Genomic DNA, 22,398 nt, shown 5'->3' with positions numbered 1-22,398 from the left:
CTATTTGATTTTGACAAGGAATGTTTGAGTTCATTTTGCAGGTTAAAGGAGGCCTTGATATTAGCTCCAATTGTTCAACCCCCAAATTGGATTTTGCCATTCGAACTCATGTGTGATACGAGTGACTACGCAATAGGAGCGATCTTAAGACAAAGAAAAGAGAAAAAGCCCTATGCCATTTACTGAGCTAGTCAGACTCTAGATGAAGCTCAAGTCAATTTTCTATAGCTGAAAAGGAGTTCCTATTGGTGGTATAGGCACTAGACAAATTTGAAGACCACTTATTTAGATCAAAAGTCACCATTTTCACAGATCATGCGGCCATCAGATACCTTATAAGCAAGAAAGATGCAAAGCTGAGATTGATCTGTTAGGTTTTACTACTATAACAATTCGATTTTGAGATCAAAGATAAAAGAGGAACAGAAAATGTTGTGGCAGATCACCTGTCCAGGGTCAGAAAAGAAGAGGATGTCGGAGATGATTCCAGTCTCCCAATTGATGACTCATTTCCTAGGGAGTAGATTTTTGCTGTTAGAGAATACAAGGTGCCTTGGTTTGCAGATTATGTTAATTACGTATATATAAAGTTATTCCGCACAATGAGTTATAATCAGTGGAAGAAATTCTTAGCTAAAGTGAAAAATTATTATTGGGAGGAACCGCTGTTGTACAAGAAATGTGGAGATGGGATTGTCAAACGATGCTTGCTAGAGGAAGAAATTCATGAAGTTTTGTCTCATTGCCATTCTTCGCCTTATGGAGGTCATTTTGGAACAACAAGGATACCTGCAATGGTTCTGCAAGCAGGGTTCTTTTGGCTTATGCTTTTCAAAGACATAAGAAATTTTGTGATTTCTTATGACAAATGCCAAAGAACTGGGAACATTTTCAAGAAGAGACGAGATGCTACTCCATGGAATTTTGGAGGTTGAGATATTTGACATTTAAGGGATAAACTTCATGGGACCTTTCCCATCGTCTTACTCAAACAAATACATTTTATTGGCAGTCGATTAGGTCTCCGAGTGGGTAGAGGCAGTTGCTTTTAACACTACTTTCTCTTATTTATTTTTATTCATTTTCTTGTTTTTTTTTTGGCATTTTCAACAAAACAATTTTCCTTTATAATTTATTTTGAAGGAAAATAGGTCGAGCATTAAGGAATGATGGAGTAGTGGACTTCCAGAATAATAATTCAATACCTGCCATGTGTCGTCACAGCAGTTCAAAAAAAAAAAAAAAAAAAGAGGATAAAAAAGGGGGACAACTTTTCGTACAGGGAAAAAGGACCTTGCAAAGGAACAATTTGTAGCTCTAGTCACCTCCATAGTCAAAGGCAGTGGAATAAATTCTTTTATAATGGTCTACTTTCCAGGTGCAAGTCTCTAACCTGCCTCATTTATAACTGTTAATTTTTTTTGCAAATTTACTTTAGGGAATATGTCTTGCATGCAGCTGATTGTGTGTCACTTTTATTTTTTTTTCTCTTTAAACGATATAAAAACTCATTCCTTTCCTTTCAAAATTTGAACTCCCCTTTTCTCTTTCAAGTTTAGCCTGCCTCTCTTTATATTTTCCTTCTCATTTCTTTCAACCTATCCCCTCCACTAATGCCTCCACATCGTGCCTACCAAGATTCACCTAAATTCACAATGAAGAAAAAGAGATGTTTTACTCCCCCTACTTTTTGTAGTGAACCTGTTGACACAAACACAAGTCATACACTACAAAAAAAATGCCATTTTGCGACCGATAAATCGGTCGCAAAATGGCTAACATCGGTCGCAAATTGTACTTTGCGACCGATCTGCGACCGAAATATGTCGGTCGCAAAATACCTGGTCGCAAAAAATAATAGCGACCGATTATACCATCGGTCGCTATTTTGCGACCGATTATATCGGTCGCAAAACTGGAATAATCGGTCGCAATTTTTGGTCGTGGTTTAATTTGAAATTCAGTCGCTAATTTGGTCGCAGGAAAAACGGTCGCAAATATTTTTAATCGGTCGCAAATCGGTCGCAAAATGTTAATTTAAAATTGTAAGTTTCGGTATCAAATCGGTCGCAAATCGGTCGCAAAATTAAAAAAAAATAAAAAAAAATTAAATATTATTATAAAACCAAAATTTTTCCGCACCTGTGAAAATTGACATATATACACATATATATCACACACGCAATTCAAGAACAATGTAAAAATGAAATTTTTATTGTACTGAACAAATTAAAATATCAAAATATAAATAAAAAACTAAAAAGGTCCAAAATCAAATCTATGCTGCTGCTCATCTGCAGGATCCGATGTCGGATCGCCGGGAGGAGTACCTGCTGGATGTGATGTAGCGCCAGGAGGGGTGACCAAGGTATCGTCTGCAGCATCGGGAAGTGGCTGCTGCTGAGACATCGAAACATGTCGGTCTGTAGCAGGCGCAGGATCAGAGGAAGAAGTACCAGCACGGGGCTCACCGGACAGCCGCATCACATGCGCTCTAAGCTCTGCAATCTGTCTCTGCTGATCAGCAAGCTGAGCCCGTATATCATCATCATACTGCGAGTCAGTGTGCTCCGGCTGTCGTGCTGCGCTGGCTGTAGAAGCGTGAGCTGCTGAGCCAGTGTAAAACTGTGATGCCTGAGACCCGATGCCGTATACCTTCCTCTTCTTCTCGCCCCCTACAACCTCGAGATAAAGCGCTACCTCGTCAATTCTTGACTTAGCTTCGGATTCATCGGTCTGAGAAGTAACAATACGCTCCCGAGCTGTAGTATAATTCTCCTGAAAACAAAAAATTAATTAATCAATGCAATTGCAAGCTTTATTATATTCAACTTTATACATCTTCACAATGATTAGAGGGTAAATGTAAATATTATTCATTGTTACTTACATTGACGCTCAGCGCACGTCTGTCGACAAAGGTATTACGATCGTGGTCCTTCGTGTGAGTGTATGTAAACACCTCCATCGGTGTGGGCTCACGACCTAATTCTTTAGCCTGTAATGAATTTTTATGCATGATATATTAATATATATAGTGTCCTTTCATTAAACATCAGTTTCTTGTAAAGGGACTAGTTCACTTACTAATAATCGAGCTGTCTCTATAGCAGATATAGATCCGCCTGTGTGTCGCGAAGGTCCTGCTCCATCACCGCCAGTCTCACTGCGCCTATTTTGTGCAAATATCTCCCGCTTTCTCTTGAATGCAGGATCCTCCCAAGCCTTTTGCCAGCTCTCCCATATCTCCTGAGACACGCACTGCTGCTTCTTACCGCTTCTTCTCATCCTATAGGTGAAGTTAGCGTATCGATCGGCGCATATCTTCTCCCAGGCTACTTTCAGCATAGCCGTAATGGCCTCGTCCCATATGAAATGTTTCTGCAAAAAAAATGAAATATAGCATTTAAACACTAACGATGTATCTTGAATTGTAAACATTGAATGATGATATAACTTAAACCAAAGAATACCTGGAACTCCTCCCAATAAAAGTCTCTCGCCTCTTGTGGTACGGCATCCCATGTGTATCCTTCTTTATGCAGCTGTAGCTTGATTATCTTCAAAATTTGCCTCGCTGCTCGAGAGGATGGATATATGCTGAAAAAAAACAGAAGTGAAATATAATTACACGAAAGCATCATAGTTATGAATAAGTACAAAATATAATTACAAAATATGCCTGCAGAAAATTTGAATAAGTACTTACTGTCCCGCTACCAAACTGAGGGTGATACGTGGATCTGATGAAGCTGCAAAAGAAATGACAAATGTTATAAATTTTTAGATAATTAATATATAATTAAAATGACAGTTATGACATTTATGATTACCTTGCACAGTAGGTGACTGTGCAGCTGGTGGAGTCTGTACTGGTCCAGAAGAGGAAGGAGCAGAAGAGGAAGGAGCAGAAGGCTGTGACGGCGGCAGTACTGGACGCTGAGCTGAGGATGAAGCCCCAGACGTACCTGAAGAAGGATGTGATGGCGGCAGTACTGGTCGCTGAGCAGATGACGAAGCCCCAGACGTACCTGACGAAGGACGAGGGATCGACCCTCCTCGTCCACGGGCACTGCGTCCAGGGCCATGACCTCCACGCGAACCACTGCCGGACGCGTCAGAATCAAACGGTCTGCCTCTAGCCATCTGTACTGCAGATATCAGAACCTAGATAAAATGAATTTATACAGTTATATGAATTGTAGAACATGTGGTAAATATGAGTAAACAAAGTGAATACCATTGAAATTCTTCATTAATAATATTAATTACATATACATTTATCAATTTGTAACAGTAAAATTGCTCTAAGTTTTAAGTGTCTTGAATATCATCTGCTTCCTCCTCCTTTTCATCAGCTTCCTCTTCTTTATATTCGTCTTCTGAGGTACCCATGATGATTTGATCTTCTTCCTCTTCATCATCTGATGGTCCTATTTCAACATAAGATCGGCTTTCATCATCCAATCTATCTGTTAAATCTTGAACAACTTGCATCGGTTGCGTTTCAACCATAACTTCTTGAAATGCCTCCGATACTGCGAGTGAAGAAGATTGTTTCGTTTCAAGTGCATGAACAACTGATCTAGCCTTGATTTTACACACTGCCATCCAATCGCATCTATCTCGTTTAAACGATGGAAATGGGACATAGTACACCTGTGCAGCTTGCATTGCCAAAACAAAAGGTTCATACTTTGTATATCTTCTTCTTTGATTAATATCAACCAGATTATACTTAGGATGAACCTTCGTGCCAATGTTTGGCGTAGGATCAAACCATTCACATTTGAATAAGATTGTGCACTTCATTGGTAGGCTTGGATATTCTAACTCCAAAACCTCAACCAATTTCCCATAAAAATCGTTTGACACGTCACTGTAGTTTGATCCCTTTATGCACACACCGCTGTTCATTGTCTTTCTGCTTCTCCCATAACCCTCAGTGTGAAACTTGTAACCATTTACAAAGTAGCCAGAGTATGCATTAGCAACCGGTAATGGCCCCTTTGCCAGATCCGTAATAAATCTGTTACGAATATCGCTTTCCGAGCTTCGAGCCTATGGGAAATAGTAATGACATTCGTGAGATTTAATAAATGTACATTCCGTATTGTGTACATTGAAAGTAACTTACATAATATTTGAACCATTCTGCAAATTCCGTGTCCAGCTTTGCATCAACTGCAGTATCAGTCAAATTGAGATTTTGAAGCCGCAGAAGATTGATATATTTCCTATTTATCAACGAACCATATTAGCATAAGTATGATTTAACAACAGCCCACGTCAAGTTTAGAATGTTTACATTATTTATACTTACTGTACATATGGTGTGATCTCTTCGCAATTCAATAAAATATAGGTTTGAGCCGCTTGTATCTCTGCATCAGTCAATCGTCTTTTTTTTATTTACCAATCGTACGCCCAGGGTAGGTGAAAATTTTTAGATTTCCTTCAAACTCAGATTGAACGCGATCTCCTCCGTCATCGTTACGTGGCACTCTCCGATGCTTGGTGAAAACATGTTGATCAAAGTAGTGTGAACAGAATGTGGAAGCTTCTTCCACCAAATATGCATTGCAAATGGATCCCTCGACCTTTGCCTTATTGCGCACATTCTTTTTAATTTTCTGTAGGTGTCTGTGATTGTACAATGCCAATATGTAAGTATAAGTACAAAAAAATGATGTAATCATTAGAATGAGATGTTAGTGAATCACCTCTCAAATGGATACATCCATCGATATTGTACCGGTCCTGCTAAACGACATTCATAGGGCAAATGAACCGGCAGATGTTCCATAGAATCAAAGAAGCCGGGTGGAAAAATTCGCTCCAACTTGCACATCACTACTGGGATTTCTCGCGCTAATTGGTCTATATCATCGCATCGAATAACAGTCATCGTCAATTCCTTGAAAAAGAGACTCAATTCTGTCATTGCTTCCCAAATTTTTCCTGGTAATAATTCCCGGAATGCCACAGGGATCAATCTTTGCATGAAAACATGGCAGTCATGGCTTTTCATGCCAAACAGTCTGTACTTCCTCATGTCCACACATCTACCCATATTTGAACAGTAGCCATCTGGAAACCTTAATGATCGTAACCATTCGCACAATAATTGCCTTTGGGGTTTATCTAAACAATAACATGCCTTCGGAAACTTACCAGTAAGTACAGATTGCTCGAGTTCTGGTCGACGACAAATTTCCTTCATGTCTGCTCTCGCTTTTGCATTATCCTTGGTTTTCCCTTCAATGTTCATGACAGTGTTGAACAGATTTTCAAACACATTTTTTTCTATGTGCATGACATCAAGGTTATGACGGATAAGAAGTGAACTCCAGTATGGCAAATCCCAGAAGATGCTTCGCTTTTTCCACCCGCTATTCCTGCCAATTCTTGTATTTACCTCATCTGCACCTACCTCTGTAACTTTCATAAGCCCCAGATCTTCAATTTCTTGTAATATTTGTGCTCCAGACTTCACAGGTGGAGGGGGTTCAACAATAGTCGTGTTCTTTCTAAAGCATTGTCGATTTCTCCTCCAAGGGTGAGATTCCGGTAAGAATTTGCGATGACAATCAAACCAACATTGTTTACCTCCATTCTTTAGTGTAAATGCATTTGTGTTTTCCATGCAGTGAGGACAAGCCAATTTGCCAGCCGTACTCCACCCAGATAACATTCCAAAAGCTGGAAAATCACTGATGGTCCAAAGCAAAGCAGCTCGCATTATGAAATTCTGATTGGTCGAAATATCGAATGTTTCAACCCCATATTCCCATAAATAATGAAGTTCGGCCATCAAAGGTTGCAGAAACACATCAATTTTATGTTTTGGATTAGTAGGCCCAGGAACAATAACACACAAAAACATATATTCATCTTTCATACACATTGTCGGTGGTAGATTATATGGTGTCACAATGACAGGCCATGATGAATATTGTTGTCCTGATTGGCCAAACGGCTGAAACCCATCAGTACAAAGCCCCAATCTCACATTTCTCATTTCAGCAGCAAACACAGGATGAATGTTATCAAAATGTTTCCACGCTTCAGAGTCTGACGGATGAGTCATTATACCATCATCATATTCATGCAAAGCATGCCATGTCATGTGTTCAGCTGTCGCCTTAGATGCATATAACCTTTGAAGGCGAGGAACAAGAGGGAAATAATACATCTTCTTGAAAGCCTTCTCTCTTTGTACTCTACCAGTCCCTTGACCCCGCCGTTGATATCTTGGAAGATTACAAAACTTGCATTCTCTGAATTCCGAGTCAACACCCCAGAATATCATACAATTATTACGACAGCAATCAATCTTTTCTACCGGTAGTCCCAATCCCCGAACTAATTTTTTTGTCCGATAAAAATTATCAACCATTGAATGGCCTTCAGGCAACATTTCCTTTGCTAACTGTACAAAATCATCGTAACACCTTTCTGAAAAATGGTGCTCCGCTTTCATGTGAAGTAATCGTGCAACAACAGACAGAACTGAATGATTCTTGCATCCAGGCCACAGTTCACTGTTAGCTGCACTTAACATGTCAAACAATTGTTGTGCTGCTACATTTGGCGATTCCTCCATATTATCCCAATCATATTCTACTCTACTCGCATCGAACACCATATCATTGCATTGATTACCGTACAGAAACTGATAAGGCTGAACTTCTAAACTTACCGGAATGAAGTGGCCTGACCCACTGGCAACTCGGGCTTCACCATGATGTATCCATTCGTAATAATTTTCCACAAACCCATTTTTGCACAAATGAAGTTTCACTGTATCGATGTCTAAGAAGGCTCGATTTCGACACTTCTTGTGATTACATGGACACCTCAACTTATTACCATCCATAAAACTGGGATTACCAACTGCAAACTGTATAAACGCCTCCAATCCTTGCAGGAACTCTTGTCTTAATATCCCATTGACCTCGAACCTCCAGTACATCCAATCTCGATTATTTCGCATTTTTTTTTACCTAATTAACAATTTGTTTATGAAGGGTAAATTATATGTAATTGCATTAGTCTAAACCAACAGTAAAACATGCCACTAATGTAATGTTCAATTTACGCTTAGCTTATAACTAACTAAGGTTATTTCTATAATAAGGGTACCTATATATAAATGTAAAATCACTAAGTTCATTTATTCACTAAGTTCATTTATTACCTTTACCCTAATAAAGGTAAGTGTACGATTCCACATATTGAATTTTTTTGAAAAAAATTCGGCAGCATTTCGGCACAACTCAATAAAATCTCAAATATAAAAACACTTCAATAAACACTCCTATATCATACCAACATTCTTCAAAAGCAAAATGACCACTACTAGGCCTCCAACCAAACCAAACGCATCATTCATTAAAAAAAAATTAAATTTTTATGAATAATAACAACAATAATAAAAAAAAATACATTATTTCATAATTATAAAAAAAGAGTAATTTCAATTACATGTATCATAACATAATTATTATTAAAAAAAATTCAAACTATCATGTTTATGTTTTATTTGAAAATCAAAATTACATATAAATTAATATTATCATTTTTTTATTTATTACTATGTAGTTATAATATTTAGTTATCCTATATATATATATATATATATATATATATATATATATATATATGTTAGTTTATACAAGAATAGAAATGCATTATAGGAACAATAATCCAAATTGAATTTTGGCAATATCAAAAGTAAAAATTCATTTTGTTCCAAAAAGGTCAAAAATGAGATTTTTAGATTTTAAGCCCCTTATTATTATTAGGTGTTTGGATATGTGTTCTTCAATGTTATCATTTAGTATTACATTCATTTATTAGATATGTATTTGGGTATTAGATTTATTTTAAAGTTTTAATTAATTAATATATTACATTTATTTATGCGATTTTTATTTCGATTCAAAATTTTTTTAAGTTCGTTAGATTTAAATGAATTTCATAACATTAGATTATATTCGATTTCTTATGACACATGGTAAAAGTGAGATTTTTAAGCTTATTACTATTAGGTATGGTGTATTTTGATATGTTTTTTTTTTTTCTATTGAAAGTTGCTAATATATTAATTATTTTAATCGGGGTTATGATTATAATAATTGAGTATGAGTAAATTTACAATGGGATAATGATTTTTACATATTTTTACAAAGTAAAGTGACTTGCCCTTACTTGTTTTTACAATTTAATTTATGATTTCTTACGTTTAATTTTGCATATAATTATTTTAATTTATATTTACTCTAATAAATTTTATTTTTTACACTATTAATGAATTATTATTTTTATGTATATATTGTTCCCACTAATTACAATTTTTAGATTCGCTGGACAATTATTATTAGCATTTAACCATTTGTTAGCAGATTAATTGAAGTATATATTTTCTATAATTGATTTAAACCGTTTTGGAATAAAAACTGGGCCAAACCGATTGCATTTTTTGGTTCAATTTGGTTCAATTATCAGAATATCCAGTCTCTTTTTTTCATCTTAATATTTACCAAAATCTGACAATCTAAGTTCAAATTAAAAGGATAGTTAATTGCTTGAGTACACTAATCCAGGAAAATTGCATCTATAGGTGCCAGATTTTTCACTTAATTTCAATAATCATTTTAGTTCAGTTTGGCTCCTCAATAATCACTTAATTTCAACAAGCTGAAACGATCGACCTGCTGGTGGAATAAATCAAGAAAGGACCAAATTCAAGGACAAAAGGATAGTTGCTGTATGCCTTCAGTTAATTAATCATTTTTTTTTCTAAATCGAACCAAATTGAAAAACTAAAATTTTCTTCAAATTAAAAAGAAAATGTATCGAAACCAAAGACTGAAAAATCAAACTACATCGGTTCAGTGCAGTTTTATCATTTTTTTTTTTCCAAGTTTACTCACCCTAAATTTAGGTTCAAACAAAGTATTTATAGACAAATAATTATGCCCAAATACACATAAATCGCAAATAAAAAAAATAAAAAAAATGAAAAAAAAAATCGAAAAATCGCAAAATACCTGGAAAAATGTCCAAGAAGACGGGTGGAGCAACCGGAGGGGCTGGAACGGCGTCAGGAGGGGCGGCAGCGGCGTCAGGCGGGCTGGAGTGGCGTCAGGAGGGGCTGGAGCGGCCTGCGAACAGAGGAGAGGAGAGGAGGAGAGGAGAAGAAAGAAAGAAGAAGAAAGAAGGAGGAGGGCGTCTGGCATTTAAAGCCCTAATAATTGCGACCGACAAGTCGGTCGCAAATCGGTCGCAATTTTTAAACCTGCGACGTCGTTTTACATGCAGTCCAATTTGCGACCGATTTGCGACCAAATAAATCGGTCGCAAAAAATCGGTCTCAAATAAGTCGCACATCGGTCGCAAAAATCATTCCAAATTTTGAACCGCTAAATTTTGCGACCGATAAACCTTAGCCGCAAAATCGGTCGGAAAATCGGTCGCAAATCCGTCGCAACTCGGTCACAAACTGAGAAACAAGATCGCGGGAATTTTTAGCGCTAAAATTTGCGACGGTTTTTTCTTCTGTAGTAAATCTGTCGCAAATTTGCGACCGATATCTGTCGGTCGCAAAAATCAGTCGCAATTTAGCGTTTTTTTTGTAGTGATACATCCACAAATTTGGTGTTAGTCAAGTCTAGGCATAAGGTGAGAGCCACAAAGTACATAACTGAGCCTCTTCCTGAAAGGTTGTAGTTAAAAGATGACTTTGTTAGAATTTTTAATAGTATTGGGATGGATAAATTTATTATTGATACAGAGTGTTATCTATAGTAGGTTAATAATGGAGTTCCTTTCCGGTTCTAGGTTCGAATATGACTCAGGCAATCCGCACCTCATTGTTCAGGTATCTTTCAATATAAACTTTTCTAAAATATGGACCACGGTAGCATCGTTTAATCGAGCCTTTGGTACATCGGTGGAAGCAAGTTGCAGCCCACCTGTTGGGTATAATGAGAGGGAAGCATGGCTGTCTTTGACGGGACACATAGAATCATTCAAAGCGTATGTCTCTACGACCAATTCCATCCACAATCGGGCCCTAGGGATCCTTCACAGGTTCCTTTTGAAGATCATTCCGGGTAGAAGTTCTGACACAGGTAGGATCACCAAATAGGAACTTTTCCTCCTTTGGGTAGCCCAAAACAGTTACCAAGTTGATATTGCCTTTTACTTGTGTAATTATTTTGCTACCCTCCTTGACGACAATCACATTACAATAGTAGTTGGAGGATTTATAACCTTTATTTTGGATCACCTTGGCATGGTTTGATTCTACTATGGTGAGAGAGCTATTGGAAATGGAAAAAGTGAGGAAATAACTATGAAAGCTCTTGTCACCATGAAGAGCATTGCCAGATTTGAAGGATATTACTACTTTCGAGATAGAAAAGGTAACGCCGAAGGTCATCCGATTGTAGTTGTAGAGGACGATGCAGACGACGTTAAGACCGAAGAGGAAGGAGAAGAGCACCCCAGCCCTATCCTTGAGTTAGAATCGAAACTAGAAGAGGAGGACCCCACCGGATATTTTGAAGATAGCCAACTACCTGAGGAGCCACATTATGAAGAGGACCCCAAGGAGAACTTAGAGAAAGAATCACTACTAATGCACCTAAAGGAGTTTCAACCCCCCGCGTTGAGGACTAAGAAGCAACATTGGCATGTCTTGACAGTGAAGAGGAGGAGGATGGGTAGGCTGGTGGCGACCTTGTTCTAGAAGATCCTCCTTCCTCTTCACCTGCACATTAGGATCTTCCTACTTTGGACTCTTTCGTCCCTTTTGATGTGGAGCAGCAAGTGGTTACCGAGGTTCCTTCAAGTAATGAAGTGATTCCTCCTTCAGAGGGAAGCTCTTAGGCCGAGCTACCTGTTTTTAGATTCGTGTGACTTTAACTGTTTCCATAACTTCAATACTTTTGGTATAATATCTCTATATAAGAGAAGTGTTAAACCGAGATGTCTAAGGTAAATTGATTGAGTTGCTTTAACTCTGAATTATATAAGAGAAGTGTTTTAAATTTGAAATTTATAAGCTGTTTGAATTCAAACTGATGGACTACTTAAGTCCGAATTGATGAATTTATCCCCCTCTTTCAATTGCTTTGAACTTGCTTATTAAAGTATCTTCGCATCCTTTTCTTGCATGTCTCGGCTCGGACTGTTGCATCTTCTCTGAGTTCTTTTGCTAAGTCTAGGTTGATTTTCAAGCTTTCATTACTACCAAGCTCTTCATGTTCGCCTGTTCTTTTACTAGGGATGCCCATCTCTACTGGTACTACTACTTTAGTCCTATATATAAGGGAGAAGGGGGTTTGGCTTGTCGCTTGTCTAAGTGTGGTTCTATATGCCCATAACACGCTGTTTAGCTCCTCTACCTAGTTAGCTTTTTCTCCATCTAATCACTTCTTTAGCCCTTGTAGTATAGTCATATTTGTTACTTTGATGAGACCATTAGTTTGTGGATGGGCTATTGGAGTGAAGTGAAGTTCGATGTGCCAATCTTCACAAAAAGATTTAAAGGCTCCTAAATCAAACTGTTTACAATTATCAGTAACAATGTTATGGAGAATGGTACTGAGGGCATCGGCTTTTACCCACTTGGACAAGTGATCAATTGCTACCACTATAAATTTTCTTTATCTAGTTGATACAGGAAAGGGTCCTAGGTATCTATTTCCCATTAAGCGAAAGGCCAAGCTGAACCTAAAGGCTGTAGTTTTGAGGAGGGTTTAATGGGTACACGGTCATATTTTGGCAAGCAAGGCAATGACAAACGAATTGACGAACGTATTAGCAAACGTTCTTTTTCATTGTTGGTTAATAATGCCCTAGAAGCAGTATTTTCTTTAACATCGCATCTGAACCCTCATGGGCTCCACAAACACCTTCATGTGTTTCCCTTATGATGTAGTTGCCTTCTTCTTGAGTTAGGCACTTCTCCTAGGGATGTGTCTTTGATCTTCTATAAGGTTCTTCATTTTCGAATGCATAGTTTGCAGCTTTTCTGCAAAGCTTGATGCCTCTTTCCTATTGTTAGGTCATACATCATTTTATATGAAATCAATAATCAGACTTATCCAATTGTTGTAAGGTTGAGATATGAGAATTTCGTTTTGTCCATAGCTTCAACTCTTCTTTTCGTGCTGCAATCTTAGCTATATCATTTGCTTCTTTGTTGTCTGCCTGATCAATCTGGGTTATTTGCCATGTGCTACCTATCTCCTCTAGCTTGTGTAAGAGCGACAAAGATAGAGAGTAGTATTTGGTTAAGTTCACATCGTTAGTGATGAATGAGCCTGTTACCTGGTTAACTATTATTTGTGAATCTAAGAAGATATAAAGTACTAGGGTTCGTACCTCAAGAGCCAGTCTAAGTCCTATAATTAGACTCTCATGCTCAACACCATTATTAGTTATGATAAAGTCTAGGCGAACAATATATTGTATCTTTAACTTCCCAATATAGAGGTTCATCTCTCTTGGGCCTACTCAAGCGAGAAGCTAAAGACATGAATTCTTTTATGTGGTTGAAGCGAGCTGACACTTGGTGTCCCATTGGAAACTTTTCAATTATTTCAAGGTTAGGTAGAAAGGCATGCATGTTTTGACTGAGCATGAGATGAAATGCCCTAGTGTTGTGATTCGGCCGTTTAGTTGTTATACCTCATGAATATTGGTTAGAGATTGCATGTCTAAGATTTTCTTGATCTTCTCAGGGTTTGCCTCTATTCCCCACTGTGATATCATGAAATCTAAAAACCTGGCTGCTTTCATCCAAATGAGTATTTGTCTGGCTTCCGCTTCTTATTAAATTTGTTTTAAATGCTTCTTCTAAGTCCTTGGGATGGTTCGTAACCTTAGTACTTTTGGTGATCATATCATCTACATATTCCTCTATCGTTCATCTGATCTGGTGTTGGAACATGTTGTTGACCAGTCTCTAGTATGTGGCTCCTGCATTTTTTAGACCAAAGGGCATTACCTGGTAGCAATAAATTCTCCTGTTTGTAATGAAACTCGTTTTCTCTTCATCTACTTCATTCATCCTTATTTGGTGATATCCAGCAGCTGCATCGATAAAGCTGTATACTTCATAACCAGTTGTTGAATCTACTAGTTGGTCTATGTTAGGTAGAGGGTAGGAGTCCTTGGTGCATGCTTTGTTTAGGTTAGTGAAGTCTACACACAATCTCCATTTTCCATTGGACTTAGGTACTAGAACCACGTTCGCCAACTAATTTGGGTAGTTGACTTCTCTTATAAACTCATTTTACAACAATTTATCTACTTCAGCTACTATGGCTTGTTGCCTTTCAGGTCCATGGCCTTGCTTCTTTTGCTTAATAGGCTTGTAGTTCGAAATCAATGCTGAGCCTATGGGATATGATGTTGGGGTCAATCCCAACTATATCCCTAGCAGTCTAGGCGAAGTTGCTATGATTGTCTTGTAGTACCTCTTTCACACCACTTTGTACTTCCACAGGTAGTTCGACTTCCATGGTTAGATGTTTCCTTAGCTTTGTTCCCCATTTGATAAATTCACCTATAGATGATGGGCTTGAATCCGAGGTACTTCTGGGTATGTCAAAAGGTTGATGCTCATCTTGCATTGTGCATGTTTCCTCATTTGGAATCTACATTATGGTTAAGGCGAGAGGTATCCCTTTTGGTGCTACCATGTATACTTCCTGAGCTATCTTCTGATCCCCCTTCACAGTAATAACCTCATCATTATCAGAGTAAAATTTTAAAGTGAGATACCTAATGCATGAAATTGCTTCCAGCTCGTATAGGACAGGTCTTCCTAATATGACATTATATGGAAAGTGAATGTCTGCTACCATGAACTCTGATTTAAACCTTCTAGAGGCACCCTCAGTTTCGAGCACTAGGGTCACATCTACGAATCTGGTTATTGGGACTGGCTTCCCAGCTAGTATGACCAAAGGGGTTCGTACAGGCTTTAGCTTTGTCTAGTCTAACTTCAAGGCTTTAAAGACTTTCATGGTTAGCCAATTAATCGCACTGTCGTCGTCTACTAAGATCCTTTTTACCAAGAAAATTTCCAAAACTCCTTCTATTACTAGAGCATCATTTTGTGGGGTATGTACATGCTCGCCATCTGCCTCAAAAAATAAGATAGGTAGTCTCACATTTGGCTTTTGCTGAGGTAGGATAGAATAAACTTCTCTAGCCCTTTTCTTTCTTGCTGAGTTACTATCACCCCCTTATGAACCACCAAAAATTGTGTGAATCGTGCTCAAGATATTGCACAGCCTCGCCTATTTTGCTTTCTTCTCGGTTTGTTTCCAAACCTACCCAACATACTCTTTTAGTTTGCATCTTTTTATGACGCGTTCAATCTCCTTTTTCAGTTGCCAACAGGCTTCAGTTTCATGGCCGACATCCTTATGAAACTCATAGTACCTGTTCTTATCTCGATAGCCCGAGGTATCTTCTTTCATCTTTCTGGGATAATTGAGTTGAATCCTGTTTCCATGGTCTGTTACCCTAGATAGTATCTCCGAGCGTAACCTATTAAAGGGGATGAACTCTCGATCCTGTTGTGATCTGTCCTCTCTTGAGTAGGGTGATCTAACAACGTAGTTAGCTCGTGGGTGTCGGAGAGGTGATCTTCTTTTGGGTGAACGTCTCCAGATTGGAGAGAGATGTCTTCTGTGTCTGGGCTTTTCTTCCTTATGTGATCTACGGTGTTGAGCCTCATAGGCCTCATCCAACTTTGTGTATTTGTGGGCTCGAGCCATGAGTTTGGCAAATGTTAGAGGAGGGTCCATACTTAGGCTCTCGAATAATTTTTTATACTTGCAGTTGTTTGCCATGGCACTGATTACCATTTAATGATTCAAGTTCTCTATCTGCATTGCCATTTTTTGAAATTTAGAGATACACTATCTCAATGTTTCGCCATCTTCCCTTTTCAAGTCTACCAGGCCAAACTAGATTTCTTTTAGATGGCACACTTGTTATGAACCAAGCTTAGAATGTTGTAGCTAATTAGGGGAATGATTGGATGGATCCCGTTTTGAGGGTCTGATACCATTCCTGGGCTATCCCTTTGAGTGTAATTAGGAAAGCCTTGCACATGAGATCTTCAAAATTAGTCTGGAGGTACATCATGATTTGGAAAGTCCCTAGGTGGATTAGGGGGTCATTGGATCTGTCATAGGGTTGGAAATTCAGAAATTTAAACTTTAGGGTGAAAGCCGCACCCAGGATATTGGCCTACAAGGGGGAGTCCTCCCTGAGGCTATAGTCCCAACCTCTCCTGTTTCTCTACACTCCTTGACTAATATCTTGACAATGTTTTGAAGGTTAACACTAACTATAGCTGGCTATGTGTGGCTCGATTCGTGATTATAGGGAGTGGTCATGTTGAGATTAGCCTCCGACTCTGCCTCATGGAGTTGTTCAAATGCTAGCTGGTTTTGTTGCTTAGGTGATGAGGAGACGCACCGTGCTCTTTATGTTGCTAGTTCGTTAGCTCACCTGGGGGTGTCAGTTTGCAACCCGGATGAGGGGCCTAGAGGAGGCATTTCAAGATAGTGGCGAACTGCGAGTATACTTGAGCTAGTGCTGCTGCCACTTGAGGGTCAGTTGTTTATGGAGGAGGTATTACTGTATGTTCAACCGCCTTACCTTGGTTGTTGTCTTGACCCTCCAGATTACGGGGTTCGACTGATTCGTTAATCGTGGTATTCAAGTTGAAAAAAGATAGAGATTAATGGAGATTGAAGGTGTGTTCCACGCTCTCCACACTAATTGTTACGTTCTCAAAAATTGAGGATTAAGAGAAAATCAAAGATCCTTCCTTTTGAACTAATTTGGTGTATATACAGTGATAAAGATAATTATACTGGGATAAGGATTGTGAAAATCCTATCTTATCTATTTAGTTAGAGTTTATTTAGGAATATCATATCTTTTAATATATTTTAATATCGTATATTATCATATATTATCAGTTCCTTTCTCTTTTTGCTTGAGATATTGCTTGATTACACATGTTTTATTCACACACTCATTATCTTTTATAAAAGTACAAAGTTGTTGATTTAGTTTATATTTAAATGACTTAAGTGTTATGAGAAATGGATTTATGAATTTCTGTCATAGTTTTTACAACTATACTTTGTTTTACTCTATTTAATAAAATCTAAAATTGAGCGGTGCTCTAAGTTTAAAGATTTAAGCTTTTTGAGTTTGCTGTTACTCTAATTTTTATTTTTCTTATAAACTCAGTTAAAATTATTATGTTTACATTGCAAACGTTGATTTTGAAATTGCTTTTAAAAGTCAAATTTTTAAAAAATTCAATTCACCTTGGTTTTGGGTTGTACCATATTTGGAACCTACACTCATATTTATGCACTTGTCAAGCTACGTAGTGATAAATATTTTTCAATCCATCTAGAGAAAAGTCTCAAATATATTATAGTAACTCTAAGACTCTGAAGTCTTTGTATAACAATTTTCAGACCTGCTTCCATCTACTTAATCCACAATTCATATAGATTTTTAATTGCTAAATTAGATTTACCATTTGAAACCATTAGTACGACCTTTCAAAGAATTCCTTCTAACCATTAGTACGAAGAGTTGCATGTGCCTGATGCTTGTGATTCAAAATAATAATCTAACTAATTCATTTGAAAAAAATGAATAATAAACTAATTCATTATGTATTGTGTTGTAATTAATCAATTTTTTTAGTCAAATTTAAAGATTATTTGGACAACCTTAAAAAAGAGTAAATGATAATTATAAAAATAATAAAGTAATTCAATCTAAATCTATATCTCAAGCAAAAAACCCATTTTTCCCCATATTAAATTAATATTTATACATTTATATGATTCATATATTTTTGAAAGAACACAACAGAGATCTTACATTTTGGAAAATGTTTAGTAGAAAAATTGTTGGATTTATTCACTATATTAATAATTTCCTCATTTTTTAACATTTACTTATTTAATTTTTGAAAAAATTGTAGTCAGTTGATTTTTGTTCATCTTTTCCATCATTTTGTTAAATATAAATATATGTAGTTCTTCGAATTTGATTATGTGAATGCAGCTTTATAATAATATTATCTTTGTAGACTTTTGTTGCTTTGTATTTAAGAAATATTGGTATAATGAGATATACGGTTGCTTCTCTGGCTAGTCTTCTATAGATCTGCCTTTGAAGACGATTTTTGAATTTTGTAAGACAGTTTTTGTTGTCTTGAAATTTTACATATACTTAAATTTATGCAAATTTTACGTTAGTTTTCTTTATTTAATTTTAAATTGTTTTATTAAAAAAAATATATAAATTATAAAATTAAAACAAAATAGGAATGGACTAATCAAAAATATGAAATTTTTAGAAACGCATTTAGCAATGGATATTCAAATGGATTAGAAACGGTTTTTTATGTCAACCACTAAGTTAGAAACGGATGATTATTTAGCAATGGATTTGGAAACGGTAAAAATTCAGACTATATTTTTCTTGGATGTTTGAAACAAAAATCAGCAACAAATATAAATGTTTAGAAACATATATAAAAATGAATTAGCAAGGGAATTAGAAATGAAATGGAAATAGATTGGAAACTAAATTCGTCCCATGAGGTCACCAATTAGAAACAGATTTATTGCACACTAACAATGGAAAATCTGTTGCCATTTAGAAACGGATATTTAGAATTCTGGTTGCTGCTCGGTATCTAAACCGATTTAGCACCGACTAGTTATCATTTAGAAATGAAAAAACTCATTGCTCGTTCAGTATTTTCTTTTAGTGTTATTAATTGCCAGGACTTCCATTGACAATTATTTTAGAAGTAATATTTTCTTTCAAACCATTCATTATGTTTTATTTACTGAGAAATAAAAAAAAAAAAAAAAAAAAGAGAACAGATGATGCTAGTAGTTTTGGACCTAGTTGCACGCACGTAAGATTGCAACTTCACATTTTATGCTGAAAAAATAAAAAGAAATTCATATTTTTAACACAATTAAATTGATTTTTATAAACATAAAATAAGGGGAAACCAAAGACAAGCTGTTTTAAAATTGCGAAAACCATGTTATTTTAATAATAATTACGATTGAAGATTGAAACTCACCTTTTCATCATCAATGAGAAACATGCATGGAATACAAATCTTGGAATTTAACTTGTAACTGAGATGTTACTATTTGTAGATCTCAGAACTGTTTTGGTACAGAAAATCGTGACAGTACATTATTATCTAGTTTATTGATTACATATTTTGACATGTAGATGATCAGATAATCAAAAGCAAATTGAAATTTGGAAGGGAGACACAGTGTGCCTGCAAATTTGACCAAGAATATCTGTATTATCGCGATCTTCCAAAAGGTCTTATTTTACCTTGTCTATAGTCATTCCTAGTGGAGGCACGGGGATCATGCTTTTGTTCTCCAGTATTCCTACCGGCAACACCATTACCGGAACAGTCTTACCCAGTTCAAAAGTCTTTACCGGCTGCGGCGATAGGATTCCGATGAATCTTCGCCTGGGAAGTTTCTCCATAGACATATTTTCGAACTTCAAAAGTATTGCCGATAACAATTCAGTATCATGTTGAATTTTGGCCAGAATATTGGGTAAACTTCTATGATCACTGTGACTTTCACCCGCTGGAAGTTCCTCGCTTGTAATGCCTCCGACCAAGGCAGAGTGTTCCTCAAGCTCTTTTTCTTGATAATAATCGGAAAATTGCTGATACAGACTAATAATTTGGATCTTGATGATCTCACTTTTTTCCTTTTTATTGAATAACCTATGGAATGGAATTAGTTTTCTATGTCCCACAAACCTCCCCAACCTACCCACTCGGATTGTAACCTAATTGGCGATGCAGAAAGTTGTACCGAATATGGACAACTGATGGAAAATAACACAAGAACTAATGGAATCCATAATCTTTTAAACGAGAGCAATTTTTTCTTTTGTTTTTGATCAACAAGTTTGCCACTTTTGGATTTCGACATCTCACTCTTCTGTTATATTTTTCCCCCTCGATCTGTATCTCTGTTTCTAGCGAGTGGTTCCTTGCAATAGCACAATTTAGAGCGAGATTATATAAGGGAGGAGTCGATTAGATAATAGTACTAATATCATTAATGAAAATAGTTGGTTGAGGATATTCATTTTTCCATTTTTACCTTCTAGCATTATTCTTTATATTGATGTATTGCTGTCGAAGTTATTTTAACTTAACATTCTTCTGCTAGGATTTGGTATTTAAGGAAAGCGTATCGGCTTGTGTTTAGTTTTGCTGAGGTTTTGTTTTTTTCTGCTAAATTTAATTAATAAAATTAAAAATTTTTCTGATAAAAAAAAAATTAATTTTTCCAATCTTAGATTGATTGCTTTGGTCCATAAACGGAGTCACGGATCTGGTCTAGACAAGTTTTTCCTTTTTCATTTATGCTATCATTCACATAAGTGAATGGCATACCAGTAAATATTGAGATGAGTGGTTTGACGCTTTTATCCTTCAGTGAACTGATTAAAATTTAATTTTAGTTGTATGAGTTGGGAATACCTACGGTTAATACTAAAAAAAATATAACTTAAACGCATTATACTCTAATAGATAAAGCTGCACTAGTATAATAATAATAAGAATGCCAAGTTCAATAATAAAAAAAAACAAGTTCTTCCATTTGAAATATATAAAATAATAATAATTCAAGGAGATTTAATTCTTATCACCAAAAAAATACCGATGACAGAGTTAATGAAATGAAATGAAAATAGATTATTAAAATTAAACAGAAAAGTTTGCATGCATCCAATGAATAATTTCAGAAAATTAAAAATAATGAACAAAAGATGGAACCCATTAGGATTATTGCTTGCTATAATTGATAACCTAAGGCCAATTTATATGTGTGTATATATATAGCCTTAATCACCAAAAAAAGTATGAATTTTTGCGTGTTTTTAAATTTAGCTAATACCTTTAATTTTATTAATTAATATTTGTATGTATTTATTTTTATTGTCAATTCTGGCATTCGTTTAGAGTCTGATTACGTGTGGTCAAGTGATATAGCTCCGTGAGCTAAGAAACCTACTTAGGGTTATTGACGGTGCGAGTTGCTCGCCTAGGATCCATCACGAGTCCATTAATTATGAAACATACCAAATTATTTCAAGCATCCGGTGAGATGTTGTCTCAACAGAGCAATCTTCTAACTTAGAAATTCTAAAAGCAAAGATAAATGGTCAAAGAATAGTCATATGAATGTGAGCTAATGTTAGTTCATCTTTCTTGACTTAGATCTCTCCTTGATTTGTCACGCTTGTACTAAATTTCTCAATGCATGGACATATTTAAAAAAAAATTAATTTCCATGAAATAAAGAAAGTCTAAGTTATAGGAGAACTTTTTCCTCCTTTCTTATTTTTCTTTTAAGGGAAACAATGTTAGCATTTTCAAGGGAAAGTTCTAGCGCCATTTCCTATGCCTGAACAAAGAACAATTTGTTTCTTTCTTTTTTGGAGGAACATCAACAAGAAATTTTGGACTTAATTACATCTTTTGCATATAAAATAAAAGAGGACGGCATGTCGTCAACTCATGGATAATTTCTTGAATAATAATCTATTTTTTTAATTAAACATCTTTATAATGTAACTTATAACAGTAGTAAGTAGATTTGTGAGTGAGGAGAAAATGAAAAAAATGCATCAAAACCACAGCAGTCTCAAGAGAGTAATTGTAAGAAATGGGTCAATTTATTCATCTCAATGCTCCAACGAGAGCAACAAAAGAAATCCATATTCTTATAATCAGGAAACAGATAATGCATATCTCATTAACCTGTTTGAGAAACTCCCAACTGAAAAGCAAGAGACAGTGATCAAACAACTGATTAAGGAAATTCCAGGTATTTCGATCCAGAAATTTTCAAATGAGAAAGAAGAGGATTACAGGCTTAGATGTTTCGCACAGCTTATTGTAAAACTTCCCAACGATGGTTTCTTCAAGAAGAAATTCGATTGTTTACATATATTAGTTGAAGTTTCTCAGCAACGACAACGTCCTATTGACAGAAAGCTTAAGCCTGTATCATCTCGAGACTCTTTTGCTATTTCAACAAGGAGTTGTTGCGCTTCTTTTACCTCAGCTCATAGCCATGATTATCAAGAATCTAATTTGAAACTTCAGCTCTTCAAAGTGAAATCTTTTGATTTGCGCGGTGGTGGCAAGGCAGGAGGAGGAGGAGGAGGGGTTGATGGATCATCAACAAACAGTACTAGCGGTACCAGTAGCAAGGGCTAATTAACTAGGTATGGTTCATGCATAGA

The 22,398-nt window shown here is 36.3% G+C and overlaps 1 protein-coding gene across 1 annotated transcript; it reads right to left on the bottom strand.

The window, feature by feature from the left end:
- Positions 1 to 1,593: 1,593 nt before the first annotated feature.
- Positions 1,594 to 10,227, bottom strand: LOC149498905 (uncharacterized). The gene is made up of 8 exons (XM_089721279.1): positions 10,056 to 10,227; positions 3,834 to 4,167; positions 3,710 to 3,752; positions 3,474 to 3,600; positions 3,088 to 3,381; positions 2,891 to 2,998; positions 2,656 to 2,778; positions 1,594 to 1,644 (listed from the first exon to the last, which is right to left on the bottom strand). The coding sequence occupies exons 2-8, from the start codon at positions 4,144 to 4,146 to the stop codon at positions 1,594 to 1,596; spliced, it is 1,059 nt and encodes a 352-aa protein (XP_089577405.1). The 5' UTR covers positions 4,147 to 4,167; positions 10,056 to 10,227.
- Between the last annotated feature and the right edge of the window lie 12,171 nt (positions 10,228 to 22,398).

The sequence above is a fragment of the Jatropha curcas genome, chromosome 1 (assembly GCF_041381405.1).
Source record: "Jatropha curcas cultivar XTBG-Jc1 chromosome 1, XTBG_Jcur_1.0, whole genome shotgun sequence".
Taxonomy (NCBI): domain Eukaryota; kingdom Viridiplantae; phylum Streptophyta; class Magnoliopsida; order Malpighiales; family Euphorbiaceae; genus Jatropha; species Jatropha curcas.
The sequence above is the reverse complement of the archived record's forward strand: the minus strand, read 5'-3'. Positions and strand labels throughout refer to the sequence as shown.

Excerpts from the sequence above, each read along its gene's own strand:
- LOC149498905 (XM_089721279.1), bottom strand. The coding sequence starts at position 4,146 with ATGGCTAGAGGCAGACCGTTTGATTCTGACGCGTCCGGCAGTGGTTCG. Across the intron at positions 2,999-3,087 it reads TAGAGACAGCTCGATTATTA|GCTAAAGAATTAGGTCGTGA; the intron begins GTAAGTGAACTA and ends AATTCATTACAG. Across the intron at positions 2,779-2,890 it reads GACGTGCGCTGAGCGTCAAT|GAGAATTATACTACAGCTCG; the intron begins GTAAGTAACAAT and ends TTTTGTTTTCAG.